This window comes from Salmo trutta, chromosome 40, assembly GCF_901001165.1.
Source record: "Salmo trutta chromosome 40, fSalTru1.1, whole genome shotgun sequence".
Lineage (NCBI taxonomy): Eukaryota > Metazoa > Chordata > Actinopteri > Salmoniformes > Salmonidae > Salmo > Salmo trutta.
In genome coordinates this window covers 19,001,955-19,023,082 of record NC_042996.1, presented here as the reverse complement: position 1 = coordinate 19,023,082, position 21,128 = coordinate 19,001,955, and the positions used below count along the sequence as shown (strand labels likewise).

The 21,128-nt window shown below is 44.0% G+C and overlaps 1 protein-coding gene across 1 annotated transcript; it reads right to left on the bottom strand.

The window, feature by feature from the left end:
* Positions 1-259: 259 nt before the first annotated feature.
* Positions 260-13,152, bottom strand: LOC115180412 (uncharacterized). The gene is made up of 5 exons (XM_029742473.1): positions 12,316-13,152; positions 3,492-3,683; positions 3,053-3,209; positions 2,303-2,482; positions 260-2,133 (listed from the first exon to the last, which is right to left on the bottom strand). The coding sequence occupies exons 1-5, from the start codon at positions 12,596-12,598 to the stop codon at positions 1,866-1,868; spliced, it is 1,080 nt and encodes a 359-aa protein (XP_029598333.1). The 5' UTR covers positions 12,599-13,152; the 3' UTR covers positions 260-1,865.
* Between the last annotated feature and the right edge of the window lie 7,976 nt (positions 13,153-21,128).

Here is a 21,128-nt window from a genome sequence, read left to right as displayed (position 1 = left end):
TCATGGAATCAATTCCTGATCAAGCCTTGATGATTTGAATCAGCTGTGAGTAGTGCTAGGGCAAAAACCAAAAGGTGCACTGGGGTCCCCAGGACAGAGTGAAACGCTGGTTCAGAGCACATCAGCATTTTCTATGGGACTGATCGGCTGTGAAAGGTCTCCCCCTGCTGGAGGGTACAGAAATGACAGTTGATGGATAAGGCACATTGCTATGGAAATAAGGGTCATGTTGAGACAAAAATACTCCCAGAACACTACATTCAACTAAACAAAAATATCTTTAATCAGTTTTCAGGTAGAAACCATTTTTCATACGAACATATTGCGGGAATAGCCAGTGCAAGGTTCTTGCAATTGCTATTGCCATCTCGTCAGTAAAATCCCTAAAGTGCAGGTTAGTTGGTGTGACTGTTCCAAGTCTCCTATCAGCGTAGAAAAACGCATGACAAAGACTTCAACAACAGGTAAGGAGCTCTCCAAAGTTTTAGTCCAAAACTTTAGAAAAAATGGGAAAATAATAACTTGTCCTGAACAGTCATTCTGATTGCCATGTAAAATAACCTTTTGAGTGACAAAAATATCCCCCATTATATTATTTTGGGATATAAATGCTCAAAATTTTGGAAAATTACTTTTTATTTCATGGCTAACTACCAGGAAGTGATACACAAAGCTACTCAAACAACATTGAAATTGCATCAATGATATACGTATTTGTTTCATACATCTCCCGTTTGGCATGTTTCTGGTGCTGCGGTTCACACCAGCACTGATGGATGTGTTGACATGACAACTGTGTCAGAGTTTTCAACGTCCTGTCCCCCCTTTAGTTCCACGCTGGCTGAGGACCTAGCTAGCCGGTGACTAGCTAAAACCAGTAGAGTAGCTATCTAGCTATATAAACCACGCCCCTCTGCAAACACGCTGTCTCCCATGCTGGTTACAAGGCGGTACGTATTTAAATTAGGTAAGAGAATATCATGTTACCATTGGTGTATTAAAGTGAGAGTTAGGGTGATGTCACCCTATCCCCTTAATAATCCCGCTTCCTGAATCCAAGAATCCAAACATTATCAATGTAGACGAAACAGTCATTTTTCATACTTTGGTCATCATACTTTCATCCAAATATCATCCAATTTCATGAAAAACATGATTTTGACTATTCATGACCTATAAGAATAATATATTATACACCCATACATGGTATTGGGGATGATTTCTGTATCCACTTTCCTCAGCTAAGTCCATTTCTTCTTTGGTCGGTGGCGACCTGGTGACCACCGCCCAACAACATCTCACAGTCTTCAGTCAGTGACATCAACAAGTGGATGTGTCCTGATAGGCCCGGTCTGAGGGTGACTTTGACCAATCAGAAGACTAATAGGAAGTAAGCTCTTGTGAAAATGGAGGACACCACAAAATTAACAAAAGCCTTGACAGGAGACACAGAGAGAATGGCAGAGATAGAAAAACCTCTGCCGTGTAGAAATACACTAGAAACAGTAGACAGGGCTTCCTCAGTGAGAGAAGAGGCGAGGAGTCTGAAAGTGCTGGAAAAGACCCTCTGGTCTCTCTGTCTGTCAGTCCATATCATACAGTATATACAGTAACACGTGTCCCATCCAGCCATTCTTGCAGTAGTAGAAGCATCTTGCTGACAGGGGTCTGAGGGCTGTTCTCAAATCACAAATAACACCTTATTCCCGATGTAGTACATTACTTTTGACCAAAACTTGTACGAGGCTAGCTGCATGGGGCTCTGCTCAAACGTAGCGCACTTATTAGGGAATAGTGTGTTATTTGATCCTTCCTCATTGACCCTTGACCTCCAGAGAGGGAGAGAGCGAGGGGACAGTGACAGTTCAATGGGGCTGCATTTGCCATGGAACTCGCTGGGGGGTGGAGTTGTGGATAGGATACTGCGGGGTAGGATATGGGGGCATGTGGTGTGGCTGTGAGGGAGCGCATCCGGAGTTGGAGGCAGAGCTGGAGGGCATGTTTTGGAGGTAGACAGGGGCAGTTGGGGCGGTGGGGGTGGGGACTCTCTGGAGCACCAGGTGGGGGTAGATGATCTGACTCTCTGCCCGGAACAGACCAGGAAGCGGGGCCTTCAGTAGGCTCTCCTGACTCCTAGAGAGAGAGAGAGAGAGAGAGAGAGAGAGAGAGAGAGAGAGGGAGACCTTAGAATCAGTGGAAACAAACCAATATATTAGGTGTCTATAAAAGGTGCATACTGTAGCAGATTTCAATTGATATTTACAACTCTTTTAGGTTCATACAGTAGATCTCAGGTTCTCACCTCTGGTATCCACGGTTGTCGAAGCCGGCCATGCCCCCCAGGTAGACAGGGCTTTCTGCAGCCAGCCGGAGGTCCGGCCGCTGTGACAGGTGGAAGATCTTAGGAGGGGGGAACGTGTCCCAGTCCCCCTCCTCTCTCTCCAGCCAGCACTCACTACGCCGAGACTGCGCGTCTCTACGCCTGGAGAGAGGTGGTTATCATCATCTCCATCAATATCACCTCTGTCTCCTCTTTCCGGTAAAGGTTCGGAGCGTGCGTGCGTGTGTGTGTGTGTGTGATATTCATTTTGTTATATACCAAATATGCCACATATTGTTGTTGTGGGAGGTGCTCATGGCCTCCTACATGGAGCAGGAATTTGCTGCCAAGTTGCTGAAATACCAGACCCTCATGTCACGCCTGAACAGCCTTGGTTATCAGTGCAAACTTGTAGTGGTGATATTTAGGAGTCTCGCCCAGGTGGACGGTACGTGCGTTCAGATTGCAGGCCTGCGTCGCACAAAGGCAAAGCATCTAGCGAGGTACTGCTCTGTGTCAGTGGTCATGGGCAGCCTTATTGTGTGGATAAGGTGCTTTCTGTATCCACAAGTGTCGATATATCCATGACCTATGAAATGTTGGAATCCTTCTCGACTGTAATGTGATACGTGATTTGTGGATTCAAATAAAGCATTTCAAATGTGCGCGTGTCTGTGTGTGTGTGCTTGCTTGCTTGCGCCTATGAACGCGCGTGGGTGTGTTTGTGTGTACCTGCTCCTGCCGTCCCTCCTGGTGGCCCTGTCCTTCCCAGTGCGTTCCTGCAGGCAGCAGATGATGAAGGAGAGAGACATTGCCAGGATGACGATGCCACTGACCACTGAGGCCAACACGGCCACGCGCAGACCCCGGTCCTCTGGCATCGATATGGCTGAGGGGAAGGCAGATCAAGGGAAAGTCAATTCAGTCCAGTACTGAGTCTCTGACAAATTACTTTCACCTATCATGTTGCTTCAGATATATTTTTTAAGATCTGTGATTACTGCAAGGGGTGGGAGCTAGGAGTAGGGAGCTAGGAAAAGAGGGTAGGAGAAATGTGTTGCAGCTAGGAGAAGGGAGCTAGGGAAGGAGGGTATGAGCTAGGTGAAATGGGCATAGAATAGGAGAAGAGGCGGGGAGCTAGCTAGGGATTGGACCAGCTGTGTTGTCTCACCCTCACAGACTGGCAGGAAGTTGCTCCACTGGGGTTTGCCTGCCCAGACGCTGCAGGAGATCTTATCACTGCCCACCAGCTGGTAGCCCTCCCTACACCAGAAGGCCAGCACTGTACCCACCGACACCCCTGTCCCATGCTCCACATAGAATGACCCGCGCCTCGGGGGAAGCACGGACACACACAACAGACCTGGGGAGAGCGGGAGATAGAGAGTGAATATGAGAATTACAGAAGCAGAACAAGAGGAAGGGTTTAGAATATTTGGATTTTCATTTATTACTGATATTCATATCTAGCATAAGGTATACACTCTCAAGAGGTGTTCAATCTAAAGCTCTCAGAGTACATTTTACACAGTTTAATTTGCTGTTTATAGAAAGAGGGCAGAGAGAGAGAAAGAGATTGAGGAAAATATATGTTTCAAGGAGAGGGGGGTCGAGGTAATTCTCTGTAAATACACAACAGAACCCAGAGAGTGTTCTTCAATGGAAGCTCCTCTAACATCAGATATGTACAGGACAGTTGTCTTGGGTCATTATTCTTCTCTATTTTTACAAATGATTTGACACTGGTCTTACACAAAGCTAAAATGACCATGTATGCGGATGATTCCACATTCTACATGTCAGCACCCAAAGCCAGTGATCTCACAGAAAATGTAAATAAGGTGTTACCCATTCTGACAATGACTGTAATTAATAATAAACTGGTCTTAAATACATCTAAAACTAAAAACGTAGTATTTGGTTCAATGCATTCTCTAAGACCTAAACCTCAGCTGGAGTTGTACATAAAGGGTGTGACTATTGAGAAAGTTGAGGAAGCTAAACTCCTAGGTATAACATCGGATGGTCATTTATCATGGTCAAGTCATATTGATAAAGTTGCTGTGAAGATGGGGAGCGGTATGTCTTATTAAAACATGTTCTGCGTTTTTGACACAAATCAACTGTACTAGTTGTTCAGGCTCTGGTCTCGTCCCTTATTGATTACTGTCCGGTAATATGGGCAAGCGCAGCAAAGAAAGACCTAACAAAGCTACAGCTGGCTCAAAATAGAGCAACAAAAAAACAACAGCTCTTTATGGACTGTGAAATGACACACACACACACACACACACAGGCACACTATCACACTCCAACACAAACAATCTACACACACATTATTCTTTAGTTGTATTGTTTGTATATCATTGTATTTTACATTTGTGAGACTGTTCTTGTTTATCAGTAACCAGGTTTCCATCCAGATTTTTTTATGCAAGTAAAGTACGTAGGATAAGAAATGTCATGACAGGACTGATGGAAACAGCAAATTTGTCGGTAAACTTTCCAAATGTCGACAAAACAAAATACGCTAGACAAGGTGGGGTGTTTTTGTGTCGGTACAATTAATTATGCAAGAAATGGCGGTGGAAATGCCTTCATGCACAAATACTGATATAATAACCATCATATGGAAGTAAACCTGGAGTCACGCGATGATATATTGTGTGGTCCTCCCACTACAACTCGGGGAAGCATGCAGTTTATTAGGCTACAGATTACATAGGTCATGATGAACTTCACAGGGTGGTGAAAGTGCAAGGTGATTAGCAATGAGCATCATCCAATAAATATTGAGGGTCTAATTCTGTAGACACGATCATAGACGATTGGCTGCCGTTTGACAAATACAAATAATCTCGCTCTTCTGTCCATAATAATCTCATCATGTAGCAGGCTATACCTGCACTGTATCTGCAAGCTGTTGGTTAGAGTGCACGTGCCAGTCCCCTTTCCTTTTGTCTATCAAGCTGTCATATCGGTTTAGCCCACTAGGGACTTTTCTATCATTGTTAGTAACCAATATCTACTGTTTGTTATGTATTTCTGTGATTATTTAGTTAGTTAGTAAATAAATAAATAAGCCAATTTGTATATTGCTGATTCATAATTTATGCTAGGGTTCATGCAGATGACCAAATATTTTACGACATTCAGATGAGACTGATGGAAGGTAAAGAATAATTCATGACTGACTGCTATTGATATAAAGGATCTTCAGATCTTTAAGAGTGGATTCGGGAGATAGCCGCTCTATATAAACTAATGCTTCCGCGGTGCCTCTGTAATGAGTCCTATGTGTGGCTGGTGTAGAGAGTCAGGCGCAGGACTGCAGATATGAGTAATCAACGTACTTTTACTCAAAATGTCAAATATACAAAGTAACAAATACACGCACACCATGACAGACCGAAAATACAATAAACAATCACTCACAAAAACCCATGGGGGAACAGAGGGTTAAATAATGAAACAGTAATTGTGGGATTGAAATCAGGTGTGTAAAACAAAGACAAAACAAATGGAAAATGAAAAGTGGATCGGCGGTGGCTAGAAGGCCGGTGCCTGATTCATTTAATTAAATAATGAGACGTTAGGTAATCGATTGGAAAATAGTAGGTCATTTCATTTAACCATACTAGAGACACAACATCATGTTTTATGTTTTCTTTGTGGACCCCAGGAAAAATAGTTGCTGTTTCGGCAAAAGCTAATGGGGATCCGAATGAACCAATAAACCAATAAACAAGCGATCCAGCAGAGAGCAGTACTGATGCTGAGTTGTAATGTTATTTCTGTGTTGTGAGGTTTTTAGTGGTCTAAGACCCTGAAAGCATGCAGGCTGCTGTCTGCTGATTAGATATGACAGATGGGAGGATTTTTTGTTCTGCAGCGGTGCAGAGAGAGGGGGGGGGGGGCTAAGAGAGAGAGAGAGAGAGAGAGAGAGAGAGAGAGAGAGAGCTAGCTAGCCACGAGGGGATGAAGGATGTTGATACTACTGCACTAGGGCTTTACTCTCTCTCTTTTCCCAAAAAAGACACACACACACACACACACACACACACTGCATAAAAGCCAAGACAGGCACACATACAAACATGTGAATAACAATATGCCAGACATGCGTGCAGAGGGTCCACGGCAGTTCATTTTCCCTACTGAGTCCAACATAAGACGGAATCTGCATCACCATGCAACATCTGCTTGCATATATTCATGCCCTGATACCCACAAATACACAGACACACACACACGCACACGCACACGCACACACACACACACACACACAAGCATGCACACACGTACATACACAAGTACATACACACCAGCCAAGCTTAGACCTGAGTCATCATAGAGTTTAATCAGGAATGCAGCCCCTAAGCCATATGCCTCCCCTCCCCTCCCAACACACACACACACACACACACACACACACACACACACACACACACACACACACACACACACACACACACAGTGTTGGACCCAGGTTGTCTGCACAGCTCAAGATTGTGTTAGCCAACTGAGCTAAAGTCTATATTAGTGGACCTACAGATCAATGTGTTATTGGGATGTTCCCTGCGCAGCTCAGAAAATACCCCTTCCACTTCAATATCTTGTGGACTGGACTTTGGACTGCCATTAGAGTGCTATTTCTATTGTCATGTTAGACTGCTGGGTTTGGCTGCTGGGTGAATGTTGGGTCTGTCTCATTCTGATCAGCTTATCTCCAGTGGGCCGCCATTCACAGGGCTTAGCTGGCATGGCAATACCGTGGGCTGCCAGCAACCAACCTGGCAACCTGACTCTCACAACATAACAACTGCCCCTTTCTTCTCTCTTCTTGATGTTCTCTCTCTCCCTCTCTATTTCTCCGCCTCAGGGTCCTGACAGATAGGTGCTCAGAATAGTGCCTGATTAAATAAAGATTAGGCCCACATTAAAGATTCATCCACACACAAAAACACACACACACACACACACACACACACACACACACACACACACACACACACACACACACACACACACACACACACACACACACACACACACACACACACACTCTCACTCACTCACTCACTCACTCACTCTTCGCTCAGAGCTGCTTCACTAAAGACCATACACTCCCTGTGTTGCCCTGCAGCAAGGCAGAGAAGGATGCTGGGCCACCTGGCATATTACACATCCCAGAGGCCACAACAACCTCTGTAATCTAGATATTATCACTTCTCTAACATTGCATCATCCCTCCATTTGAATTAGGGTTGAAAACTTGCAGTAACTTTCCCCAAATTCCCAGGTTTTCCAGAAATCCCGGTCGGAAGATTCCCTAAACAGAGGGGAATAAGCAGTGAATCCGGAATCCTTCAAACAGGATTTCTGGATTTTGGGGAAAGTTACCGGGATTTCCAGCATAAAAAATAACTATACTATACTATGGTATAAATACTATAGTATTTATTGTAGTGTTTTTTTGCAGACTGTCGTATAGTGTAGTTTTTACTGTAGTGTTTTTGCAGACATTACTGTAGTATTTTTTCATGCAGCTTCGGCAAAAGCGAATGGGGATCCCAATGAACCAATGAACCAATAATCAAGCGATCCAGCAGAGAGGAGTACTGATGCTGAGTTGTAATGTTATTTCTGTGTTGTGAGGTTTGTTTTGTGGATAATACTGCAGTATTTACTGTAGTATTCTACAGAATACTACAACATTCTATAGTAAATATTGCGCATGATCGAGGGATACTACAGTGTAAGTACTGTAGTATTCTATAGTAAACTGTAATGTTTTTTCATGTGGGTAAGCAACCCTGAAGCTGAGTAACCCCTATTGACCTAATACCTGCAGGGATGGTGGCTAAACCACTTGATTAGCCTGGTGCTCTACTGTCTTTTGTTTCAGACAGTCAGCCTTTTGCTAAACAAACTACCCTCTTATGTTTGTGTTCTCTCTCTCTTTTTCTCACCCCCTCTATCTATCCTATTTCTCTCTCTGTCTGTCAGGGATACCCCTCTGTAGTAAACCATCCAACTCCCACACTGACCGACGTCATAGGCTGACTGCGCTCTCTCTCTCTCTCTCTCTCTCTCTCTCTCTCTCTCTCTCTCTCGCTCTCTCATCCATCTCATCCCTCTCTCCATCAGAGGGTGAGGTAGCAGCAGTCTATTCCTGTGGTCTCTCTCCGTTACTCTCTGGCACGGCCAGTGATCGAATCCCCTTAACACTCCCCGTAGCGTGAGAGGGGTGAGGTAGGGATAGAGGAATGACAGACATGAGTGAAAACAAGGTGCTGCCCTCCTTCACTGTAGAACTCTCTATTTCTCTGAGTCCTCGCTGAGTTCTAGATGAGAGCCCTTGATGTGTGTATCTCACTGGTTCTCAATCCTGGTCCTGGGGACCCAAACGGGTGCACGTTTTTGGTTTTTGCCCTAGCACTACACAGCTGATTCAAATGATCAACTCATCAAAAGGCTTTGATGATTTGAGTCAGGTGTGTAGAGCTAGGGAAAAAAACTAAAATGTGCACCCCTTTGGGTCCCCAGGACCAGGATTGAGAACCACTGGGGTGTCTCATTCTCACTCTCTCTCTGTTTTGTTTTTTTCAAGAACGAATGAAGGGACGAGAGGAGAGATGGTGTTCCAGGTGCTGCACTTTCCCTCTAACTTTTCCCTCTAACAATAACCGGCGGTAACTTTATCTCGAGAACTATGTTTGTCTTCTCTCTCCCTCCCTTCCTCACTCCACCTATCCCTCTCTCTCTCTGTTAAGGGCTGGACCTGTGCCTTGTGAAAGCTGGACGTATTGGTTAAACATAGCTCGGGTCTTCTGACCATGCAGTGACCAGTAATATGAGGACTGGTTGTGTGCCAGCAGAGGCTCCTGGACAGACTGACGGCAGCTAGAGCTCCCCAGTTAGAATGTCTGCATTGTTTCAGCTGTGGAACATGGATCAGAGAGTCATTTCCATTAACTCTCTGTCCATTAACCCTCTGGGCGAATTACACTCTAATGTACAGTATTTTGAAACAAGATAGTTGTCGAGCTGTAATTTGTATTTTCAAAATACTTTTCTATAAGAAACATTTAAGTGGTTTACAATTTTGTAGCCCCTTTTCACCCTGCCAGTGGTGGGAATAGTACCCAATTGTCATACGTGAGTAAAAGTAAAGATACCTTCATAGAAATTGACTCAAGTAAAAGTGAAACTACTTGAGTATTTGGTTTGAAATATACTTCAGTATCGAAAGTAAATGTAATTGCTAAAATATACTGAAGTATCAAAGTAAAAGTAAATCATTGCAAATTTCTTATATTCAGCAAAACAGACGGTACCATTATCTTTACCCATAGCCAGGGGCACACTCCAACATTCAGACATCATTTACAAACCAAGCATGTGTGTTTAGCGAATATACCAGATCAGAGGCAGTAGGGATGACCAGGGATGTTCTCTTGATAAGTGAGTGACCATTTTCCCGTCCTGCTAAGCATTCAAAATGTAACAAGTACTTTGGGGTGTCAGGGAAAATGCATGGAGTAAAAAGTAAATTATTTTATTTTTTCTGTCGTAAAAAAAAAAGTAAAAAGTTAAGTAGTACTTTAAGTAGTACTTTAAAGTATTTGTACTTTACACCACTGCACCCTGCATTGGTATCAGAAGTCTGATGGCACTGTGGTGTGATAAGAGCATCTGCAAAATAAACTAAATATACATGTAATGTAAAAATGAACAATTGCATAGCATGCTGAGTATTATTCTAATGAGCTCTGTCCCAAAACAAGGCCAATACTGCTTTGCAGTTCATTTTGGTATGTTCATATACTGTACATTTACATTTTGGTCATTTAGCAGACACTCTTATCCAGAATAACTTACAGTCAGTGTGTTCAACTAAGGAAGATAAACAAGAACATATCACAGTCATAGCAAATTGGCACGTCCTGACCAGTATAAGGGGTTATTGGTTATTGTAGTTTGGTCAGGACGTGGCAGGGGGTATTTGTTTTATGTGGTTCGGGGTTTATGGGATATGTATTTATGTAAGAGGGGTGTTTGATTTATGTGTTCCGGGGTTTTTTGGTAATGATCTTGTTTTGTATTTCTATGGTTTTCTATGTTGTGTATTTCTTTGTGTTGGCCTGGTATGGCTCTCAATCAGGAACAGCTGTACATCGTTGTTGCTGATTGAGAGTCATACTTAAGTAGCCCTGTTTTCACCTGTCCCTTTGTGGGAAGTTGTGTTTGCCTAGCTGTGTGTTTTAGCCTGCAATCATGTTCGTTCGATCGTTGTTTTGTTTGTGTTCAATAAAAGTCATTATGAGCACTCAACCCGCTGCGCCTTGGTCCACTACATACGGCGACCGTTACACAAATAAAACGTTTTTTGTAACCGTTAGTGAGAATGTTCCTGCTGTTCGGCCTGGCATTTTTGTATTTTAAAATAAAATACTTTACAAAATACAAAATACAAGTATTTTGAGTTTATTTTGATACATTGATCTTTATGGTATTTCGTAATTGAATTTTGTAATTGTTGCCCATTTCTGTGCCACAACTGCAGTATACACACTCTCCCCTGCTAGCAAAACAACTAACGGAATGGAAAAGGGAGATAAAGTAGGGAGATAAAACTACAAATCTATCACTACCATTGACCCCCTAATGGCAATATCAATATGCCGTTTACAGAGTGTACTGGTAGGGACCAGGGCAGTCTAGTCACAGGGGAGCTGCTCAGGATTCTACCCAGAAAGAGAATTCTGAGGCATAGAGAAGAGAGGGCTGAGGGTAAGTGTGCTGTTGACCAGCGGGATCTAATATTAAATATGTATTCCCATGGGGAGAGTGAGTGAGAGAGAGAGAGAGAGAAAGCTGCTGTTATGAAACCAACTGTGCGTTTTTTTTTTTACCTTTAAGGAGATTTGCATCGTTGTGGTTAGTGTGTGTCCATTTCTGTCTGTGTATGCACGTGTTTATGCCATGCACGTGCGGGTGGTGGTGGGACTGTGTATTAGTGTGTGAGAGAGAGAGAGCGAGACAGAGAGAGAGAGCAAGAGAGAGAGAAAGACAGAAAGAGAGAGAGAGACAGAGAGAGAGAGGCAATGAGAGAGAGAGAGAGAAACAGACAAAGAGAGCGAGAGAGAGAGAAAGAGACAGAAAGAGAGAGAGACAGAGACAGAGAAAGAGAGCGAGAGAGAAAGAGAGGGAGAGAGAGAGAGAGAGAGAGAAAGAGAGGGAGAGAGAGAGAGAGCGAGAGAGAAAGAGAGAGAGAAAGAGAGGGAGACAGAGACAGAGCTAGGGAGAGAGAGAGAGAGAGAGAGAGAGAGACAGAAAGAGAGAGAGAGAGACAGAGAAAGAGAGCGAGAGAGAAAGACAGAAAGAGAGAGTGAGAAACAGACAAAGAGAGAGAGAGAGAGAGAGAGAGAGAGAGAGAGAGAGACAGAAAGAGAGCGAGAGAGAGAGAGGGAGAGAGACAGAAAGAGAGAGAGAGAGAGAGAGAGAGAGAGAGAGAGAGAGAGAGAGAGAGAGAGAGAGCATGGGATGCCCCGCTAACTCATGCACACAGCAGCACCATAATGGCATCTTGCTGATTTCTCTTTAGGCAGTGCAGCTGAACAGTGGACATAATGAGACATCACAACCACAGGATCTGAAGCCACGAACCCCCCAGGCTCTAATTAGGAAGTTCTGAGTCTGAACTGCTTCATATTGGATTCTAATAACGTTTAGACAAGTCAATAACACCTGCACACTACTCAAGCTCTCATATGACGGCTGAAACCGCCATTCTGTGTACAGATAGGGAAACTTTTAGACATACACATGCGGACAAACAAGCAACAACATAGGCCTACTTACACTACAGTTTCACTTGCACCTGCAAGCATAAACACTGTAGTAGTACACACCACAAACATAACACAAGTTTGTCTGTAGTATTAGTTTGTAGCAGTATTAGACATCAGTCCAGGAGAACTCTGACTCACCTGTGTGGTTACTGGTAGCTGCCTGTGTCTCTAACTCTGTTGATGACTCAGTCTGTAGCTTAGGCTGTGTCTGTAGTTCTGTCTGTGTCTGTGCCACAGTCTGTGCCTCTGTCTGAAGCTCTGGCTGTGTCCGTACTTCAGTCTGTGTCTCTGTAGCAACGGGAGGATCCGAGGTGGTCTCTTGGAGGAGGGGGCTGACCGACGAGCATGCAGCCAGGGCCAGTGCATATGTCAGGGGCCACATTAGGGCCCACCCACCCGGGGGCCTCCCTCCTCTAGACATGGGGACAGACAGGAGAGGAAGATACCAAGATGTCCTCTGTGGCAGTAGATGTCCTTTCTCCCTCACTCTCTCATGGCCAGATGACACTCACAGCTGGTCCCTTACCGTTCCGCCACTCAAGGTGTCCCAGCAAAAGCTGCAGAAACACAGTTGTTCTTCAAATCCCTTCCTCTCGCAGTGTCCTGTCCTCTTCCCAGTCCTCGTCTCGTCTCTTCACTCCCTCAGTGGACACAAAGAGGTCTGTGTGTTGCCCATGTCGCTGGTGCTCTGTGGATCATAGCCTCTCTGTAATCTGCCTGTCCCTGCAATCTCTGCTCACTGCTTTTTCTCTCTGTTTCCTGCCTTTCTCTCTCTATCTTTCTTCCTCTTCTCTCTCTCTTTACTCTCTGCCTCTGTCCCTTCTCTCTCTCTCTCTGATTTCCTCTCTGCTTTCCCTCTCTCTCTGCTCCCTGTGATCCCCTGTTCTGACGGCAGCTCTTACGTAACCCGCTGTAGAGCGGTAATTCATGCACTCTTAAATCCTGATATTCTCTCTCTCCCTCTCTCTCTCTTCCCCCCTTTCCTCCCACCCTCCCTCTCTTCATCCCAGGGCTGAGTGAGAGAGAGAGAGAGAGAGAGAGAGAGAGAGAGAGAGAGAGACAGAGAGAGACAGAGAGAGACAGAGAGAGAGAGAGATCATGTTTCATAGGTAAGTGGATCCGTGCGAAAAAAATAACAGTTTGCAGTATTGAGAAAACTGCATTAGCAGCCAACAGCATCGGCCAGCATCACCTCTGGGACAAAGCATAGAACAGGACACTGAGCGCTGCAGTATGCTCAGTACACCGATAATGACATTAAAATGATATTGTGCCTGTTTCAAGTAAGAACACACTGTAAAGATGCAAAGTCACAATTCCCATCTCTAACGGATCCCAGGGAGATGGGTTAGGATGGAGGAAACTAAAAGCTGTGAGTGGCTCGTCTCTCCTACCGTACTCTCTGGTCACTAACGGGCTGGACTGGCACAAAAAGTCTATTTTAGATCACAGCCTCTATTATTCAACAGTCATCAGCATGGCTTCCTGTCTTGTCCAGGCTGCAATCTCCGACCTGATTCACCTGGCACTTTAACAACCACGGTGAAAAACATTCACAAATATCACCGGTCAAATGTGTATGTTAAATTCAATGGTGTTGTTGGGCTCAGTGAAACGATCATGTCTTTAGATAAACGTGCAGGGGTCTTGTTGGGGTCACTGATCGTGACTTTAAATAAAGGTGCAGGGGTCTTGTTGGGGTCACTGATCGTGACTTTAAATAAAGGTGCAGGGGTCTTGTTGGGGTCACTGATCGTGACTTTAAATAAAGGTGCAGGGGTCTTGTTGGGGTCACTGATCGTGACTTTAAATAAAGGTGCAGGGGTCTTGTTGGGGTCACTGATCGTGACTTTAAATAAAGGTGCAGGGGTCTTGTTGGGGTCACTGATCGTGACTTTAAATAAAGGTGCAGGGGTCTTGTTGGGGTCACTGATCGTGACTTTAAATAAAGGTGCATGGGTCTTGTTGGGGTCACTGATCGTGACTTTAAATAAAGGTGCAGGGGTCTTGTTGGGGTCACCGATCGTGACTTTAAATAAAGGTGCAGGGGTCTTGGTGGGGTCACTGATCGTGACATTAAATAAAGGTGCAGGGGTCTTGTTGGGGTCACTGATCGTGACTTTAAATAAAGGTGCAGGGGTCTTGTTGGGGTCACTGATAGTGACTTTAAATAAAGGTGCAGGGGTCTTGGTGGGGTCACTGAAACTATCATGACTTTAGATAAACATATACTGAAGCCATCTGAAACGGCCAACAAACTCCTAGCTCAAATCACAATGTTCTGCTTCACGTTGGATTAAAATAAAGTTCACAACATAACACAACAACAACAACAAACACAAAGCAGCGTCTTCATCACAATCCCCAGATGAAACGTCTTCATGGAGACAGAGATGATAAGATACAAGGTTATGTAACACAACAACACAGAGGCAACACATCGTTCTTCACAGCCCTCTGTCTCTCTAGTGGATATGCATCACACTTCAGTGCAAGGGTACAGAGTACATAAGAGCACAGATGAGTACAGAACTGAGGAGCACAGCAGCACGCAGCTAAAGCCACTAACAGGATGTGCTCTGCAGTAGATAACATACTGAGGAGCAGGTCACTCAGGGCAGATGAGCTTTGCAACTACAGGTCAAGGGCAATCACAGCCACACCGTATATGCATTGTGAACGGAGGGAGAGAGATACAGAGAGAGAGAGAGAGAGAGAGAGAGAGAGAGAGAGAGAGAGAGAGAGAGAGAGGGAGAGAGATACACAGTGATGCACACGTAGACTGTTCATAGACTACCACAACATCCCATTACACCAGATCTTATCAACATGGCGGCTGTTACAGTCGTTTCTCTGAGAGCGATAATAACCATAGAGATGTTTTACTGCTGTACATAACCACAGTTACAGTAACCTAACTAAGCTAGCAGGGCCATGTGAAAGGCTGTAAAGGGCTGTGACAGGGAGGCAGCAGGCAGCAGCTTTAGAGAGGGGGATTTAAGGCCTCCTGGGGCTGAAAGGCTACAGTAGATATAGCAGTGGATCTGATTCTCAGGCTCATGCCTGCTGTGCTGTGGTTCTGCCACCCTTGGCCCTGTCCCATCCCCTCATGTGAACTTGTGTGTGTGTGTGTGGTTTGGTTTGGATTGGTTTAACTATCCTTGTGGTGACCAGAAGTCCTCACAACATAGTAAAACAAGGAAAACTTGCCGGTCTCCACAAGGAGAAGGGCTATTTTAGGCTTTTTGTAAGGGTTAGGTTTAGGGTTACTAAGGGTTAGAATTAAGGTTAGGTTTAGTTTTAGGGTTAGGGGTTTTGGGTTAAGGTCAGAGAAAATAGGATTTTGAATGGGAATAACTGTTGGGTCCCCACAAGGATAGTAAAACAAACGATTGTGTGTGTGTGTGTGTGTGTGTGTGTGTGTGTGTGTGTGTGTGTGTGTGTGTGTGTGTGTGTGGCAATCCCCAGAAAGTCCCCACAAGGATAGTAAAACAAGGAAAAGGCTATTTTAAGTTTAGGGGTTGGGTTTAGGATTGTTACAATTAGGGTTAGAATTAGAATTAGGGTTAGAGGGTTAGGGGTTAAGGGGTTAAGGTTAGGGGTTAAGGTTAGGCTTAGGGTAAGGGTTAGGTTTAAGGACAGTAGGGCTTAGAATGGAAATTCATTTTAGGTCCCCACAATGATAGTAAAACATATGGTGCATGTGTGTGCATGTGAGTGTAGTAATTTCCAGAGCATCTATGCACTTCTCTGCATCCCTCTCCTTTCTCTCTCTCTCGTTTTGTCGTTCCTTCTTTCTCTCATTCTGTCTCTGTTTCTCTCTCTCTCACACACATTACTTTCACATAACAGCATACATACAGATGGGACCATAACACCTACAGTATTTCTAGAGCACTGCAGTGGAGCGTAAGGACCTGATTTGAATGGAAGAGTGACCGTCAATGGCCCACTTACACAACTGCTAGTATTATGCTTTATCTCAGCTCACTGGTCACCATAGCAACACCCACCCGTAGCACGCGCTCCAGCAGGTATATTTCACTGGTCACCCCCAAAACCTACTCCTCTTTGGCCACCTTTCCTTCCAGTTCTCTGCTGCCAATAACTGGAACAAATTGCAAAAATCACTGGAGCTGGAGTCTTATATCTCCCTCACTAACTTTAAGCATCAGCTGTCAGAGCAGCTTACCGATCATTGCACCTGAACACAGCCCATCTGTAAATAGCCCACCCAACTACCTCATCCCCATATTGTTATTTATTTTTTTGCTCCTTTGCGCCCCAGTATCTCTACTTGTACATTCATCTTCTGCACATCTATCACTCCAGTGTTCAATTGCTAAATTGTAATTATTTCACCACTATGGACTATTTATTGCCTTACCTCCCTAATCTTATTACATTTGCACACACTGTATAGAGATTTTATCTATTGTGTTATTGACTGTACGTTTGTTTATTCCATGTGTAACTCTGTGTTGTTGTTTGTGTCGCACTGCTTTGCTTTATCTTGGCCAGGTCGCAGTTGTAAAAGAGAACTTGTTCTCAACTGGCCTACCTGGTTAAATAAAGGTGAAAGAAAAATCAAATAAAAAATGCTTTAACATGATGGGATACTCCCTCTGTAGTACTAGCTTATGGTGTCTTTGCACTGAGAAGCTTGCTGGCTATATGGAACAATGTACTCCAGAGTACTCTGCTTGACTGGATACTGGAGAATACTAGGATATAGGCCTACTGCGCAGTGTAGCACTAGAAAGAATTTTGATGAATTGGGTGAGCCAACTATAGAATTAATTCTAATTCTATCTGGTTACTAATTCTACAGTCTTCAGTCACTGAGTATCCAAGTGTGCTAGGCAACTACAGTGAGGGAAAAAAGTATCTGATCCCCTGCTGATTTTGTACGTTTGCCCACTGACAAAGAAATGATCAGTCTATAATTTTAATGGTAGGTTTATTTGAACAGTGAGAGACAGAAAAACAACAACAAAATCCAGAAAAACACATGTCAAAAATGTTATAAATTGATTAGCATTTTAATGAGGGAAATAAGTATTTGACCCCTCTGCAAAACATGACTTAATACTTGGTAGCAAAACCCTTGTTGGCAATCACAGAGGTCAGACGTTTCTTGTAGTTGGCCACCAGGTTTGCACACATCTCAGGAGGGATTTTGTCCCACTCCTCTTTGCAGATCTTCTCCAAGTCATTAAGGTTTCGAGGCTGACGTTTGGCAACTCGAACCTTCAGCTCCCTCCACAGATTTTCTATGGGATTAAGGTCTGGAGACTGGCTAGGCCACTCCAGGACCTTAATGTGCTTCTTCTTGAGCCACTCCTTTGTTGCCTTGGCCGTGTGTTTTGGGTCATTGTCATGCTGGAATACCCATCCACGACCCATTTTCAATGCCCTGGCTGAGGGAAGGAGGTTCTCGCCCAAGATTTGATGGTACATGGCCCCGTCCATCTTCCCTTTGATGCGGTGAAGTTGTCCTGTCCCCTTAGCAGAAAAACACCCCCAAAGCATAATGTTTCCACCTCCATGTTTGACGGTGGGGATGGTGTTCTTGGGGTCATAGGCAGCATTCCTCCTCCTCCTCCAAACACGGCGAGTTGAGTTGATGCCAAAGAGCTCCATTTTGGTCTCATCTGACCACAACACTTTCACCCAGTTGTCCTCTGAATCATTCAGATGTTCATTGGCAAACTTCAGACGGGCATGTATATGTGCTTTCTTGAGCAGGGGGACCTTGCAGGCGCTGCAGGATTTCAGTCCTTCACGGCATAGTGTGTTACCAATTGTTTTCTTGGTGACTATGGTCCCAGCTGCCATGAGATCATTGACAGGATCCTCCCGTGTAGTTCTGGGCTGATTCCTCACCGTTCTCATGATCATTGCGAGATTGACAGTTCTTTTGTGTTTCTTCCATTTGCGAATAATCGCGCCAACTGTTGGCACCTTCTCACCAAGCTGCTTGGTGATGGTCTTGTAGCCCATTCCAGCCTTGTGTAGGTCTACAATCATGTCCCTGACATCCTTGGAGAGCTCTTTGGTCTTGGCCATGGTGGAGAGTTTGGAATCTGATTGATTGATTGCTTCTGTGGACAGATGTCTTTTATACAGGTAACAAGCTGAGATTTAGGAGCTCTCCCTTTAAGAGTGTGCTCCTAATCTCAGCTCGTTACCTGTATAAAAGACACCTGGGAGCCAGAAATATTTCTGATTGTCACGTCCTGACCAGCAGGTGGAGTAGGTGTATAAGTGTTGGTCAGGGCGTGGCAGAAGAAGTTGGGTTTTCTTTGTTCTGTCTAGGTTGGGTGTTTCTATGTAGAGGTAATTGGGATGGACTTCCAATTGAAGGCAGCTGTGTGGTGTTGCCTTTGATTGGAAGTCCTATATTAGTTGGGTGTGTTTGTCTGTGTGTTTGTGGGGAATTGTTGTGTGCACTGCGTTTGTTTGAGCCTGCCACACTGTTGCCGTTGTGAGTATTGTTTGTTGTTTTGTTTTTTCTCAAGTGGATACCTTACATGTTTTTATCAGTAATAAACATGAGTGTCCACAATCCCGCTGCGCCTTGGTCCTTCTATCTCCCATACGACATATTCGCCGAAGAGTATGACATATTCGGTGACACGGATTGAGAGGGGGTCAAATACTTATTTCCCTCATTAATAAAATGCAAATCAATTTATAAAATTTTTGACATGCGTTTTTCTGGATTTTTTTGTTGTTATTCTGTCTCTCATTGTTCAAATAAACCTACCATTCAAATTAATAGACTGATCATTTCTTTGTCAGTGGGCAAAGGTATAAAATCAGCAGGGGATCAAATATTTTTTTCCCTCACTGTATAGCCTCTCACACACATAGCTGATGAACCAGAATACCAGACAGCGCAATTTACAGATGTCGGATCTTAAATGGATCACTCTTTTGTTGATGAGAATTTTCCTGCACCGCAGGAAATGCAGATGAGCTTTGTGTTTTACATAAATTCACTGAAAACCAGAACTAACACCCGGTTATTTTAACAGTATTGCACTTTTCATGATGCCTACTTTAGGCCAGCTAATATCCCAACCACCGATCAAGCAACAATGTGGGCTAAACATAAAAATCCTGTTTCTGGAGGATTCTTTTGTGAGACAATATAGGTCAAATTAAGATCCTACATCTGTACCTCACTACCGGACCATATGTATGGCTCTGTACCAGACTAACCACACACCCACCTTTGACACAGTCTCAGTGAGCTGGGAGCTCTATGGTACTAATGAGTCTTATAACCTGACTCTTACCCCTGGGTTTTACCCCGACACAGAACCAACCGGTCCCAGACCTAATGTGATGATCGGCCCCAAGCCAGTCAATCCAACCCGCCTGTTTCTAGTGTTACTTGTCCATACTAGAAGGCAATCCGCACCACAACAACAAGAAAAGAAAACACACACACACACATTGTTCAGCAACATTGACTAAGTTGATCCCTGTTACGATGTAAAGAGGGTTAGGAGGAATTAGGCAACATTGATTGGGTTATACAACACCTGGCCTAGTATCCTCTCTGCGCACCCACACACACACATGCATGAAGGAACACACATTGACACACACACACACACACACACACACACACATTAGACACACACATTATATCAGTCAGGACAGATCAAGGGCCAGTGGATCTATACAGGCTAATTTCCATTTGGCCTGACTCATAGATATCAATGTAGACAGCTGTAGTATCACTTCCTGTAACCATGTAATGTTGTGGTAGTCTATGAACAGTCTATGTTTGCATCTCTCTCTCGCTCTCTCTCTCTCTCTCGCTCTCTCTCTCTCTCTCTCTCTCTCTCTCTCTCTCTCTCTCTCTCTATCCCTCACTCTCGACATGCAATGTACAGGTATATACAGCCAAAGCAAAAGACTTTCAGATTCAAGTCATCAGGAAACCTCTCTGTCACACAAAGGTGTTTCTGTTTGTTGTTTGGTCAGATTAGGCTGATTATGACTTAGAAGTGTGTCATGTGACATTAGTTAGCCGGTCAGCAAAGTTTAAAATATACTTATTTATGTAGCTTTCATGTTAAACCCTTAAATGACCATGACATAGCCTATATTTAGCTATTTTATAGCTTTATAAACAGCCAGGCTATTCAGTTGTATAATGACGAGACATGTGACAACTAACATTGACATATTCACACATTCACAGAACAGTGGAAAGCTTTGTCTGAATAGATAAGGCAAGATAGATGTGTAAAGATCGTGGATCTCCTCAATTCCACAGCCCTCCACTCAAACGTGGGAACTTAGATTTAGCACTTACTGTACAGACAAATTCCACCTGAGGGCAGGCTCGGACTGCACTTCACTCTGACTGGTGAGGTATCAGTCCTTGGCATCTAGGGACCAAAGACGCACTGTGTATGGACCAAAACTGGTGCACGTGGAACAACCAACTATTACATTCAATAATCTGTTAATACCAGCACTTTCATTTATAAAGCACTCAAAACGATTATTTTGTCTTTTACAAATCAAATCAAATTGAATTGAATACAGCATGTACATGTGGGTAGGGGTAAAAGTGACTAGGCAATCAGGACATATAATAAACAGAGTGTCAGCAGTGTATGGGAAAGTGTGTTTACGTGTTAGCGTTTGTGGTGTTAATATGCGTGTGTGTGTGTGTGTGTGTTTTGTGTGTATGAGCGTATGTAGTGTGTGTGTGTGTGTGTGTGTGTACATGCGTGCGTTGGAGTGTCAATGTAGTATGCGTGAGTGTGTGGGTAGAGTCTAGTGAGTGTACATAGAGCCAGTGCAAGAGAGTCAGTGCAAAACAACCAAGATAAATGAATAATAAAGAGGGTCAGTGTAAATTGTCTGTGTAGCAAATGTTAGCGTTAGGGTTACCAATGTTACCAATGTTACCAATGTTACAT

Coding starts and splice junctions, on each gene's coding strand:
- LOC115180412 (XM_029742473.1), bottom strand. CDS start 12,598: ATGTCTAGAGGAGGGAGGCCCCCGGGTGGGTGGGCCCTAATGTGGCCC. Junction 2,483..3,052: donor AGGAGGGACGGCAGGAGCAG/GTACACACAAAC, acceptor ACCTCTCTCCAG/GCGTAGAGACGCGCAGTCTC. Junction 2,134..2,302: donor GACAACCGTGGATACCAGAG/GTGAGAACCTGA, acceptor CTCTCTCTCTAG/GAGTCAGGAGAGCCTACTGA.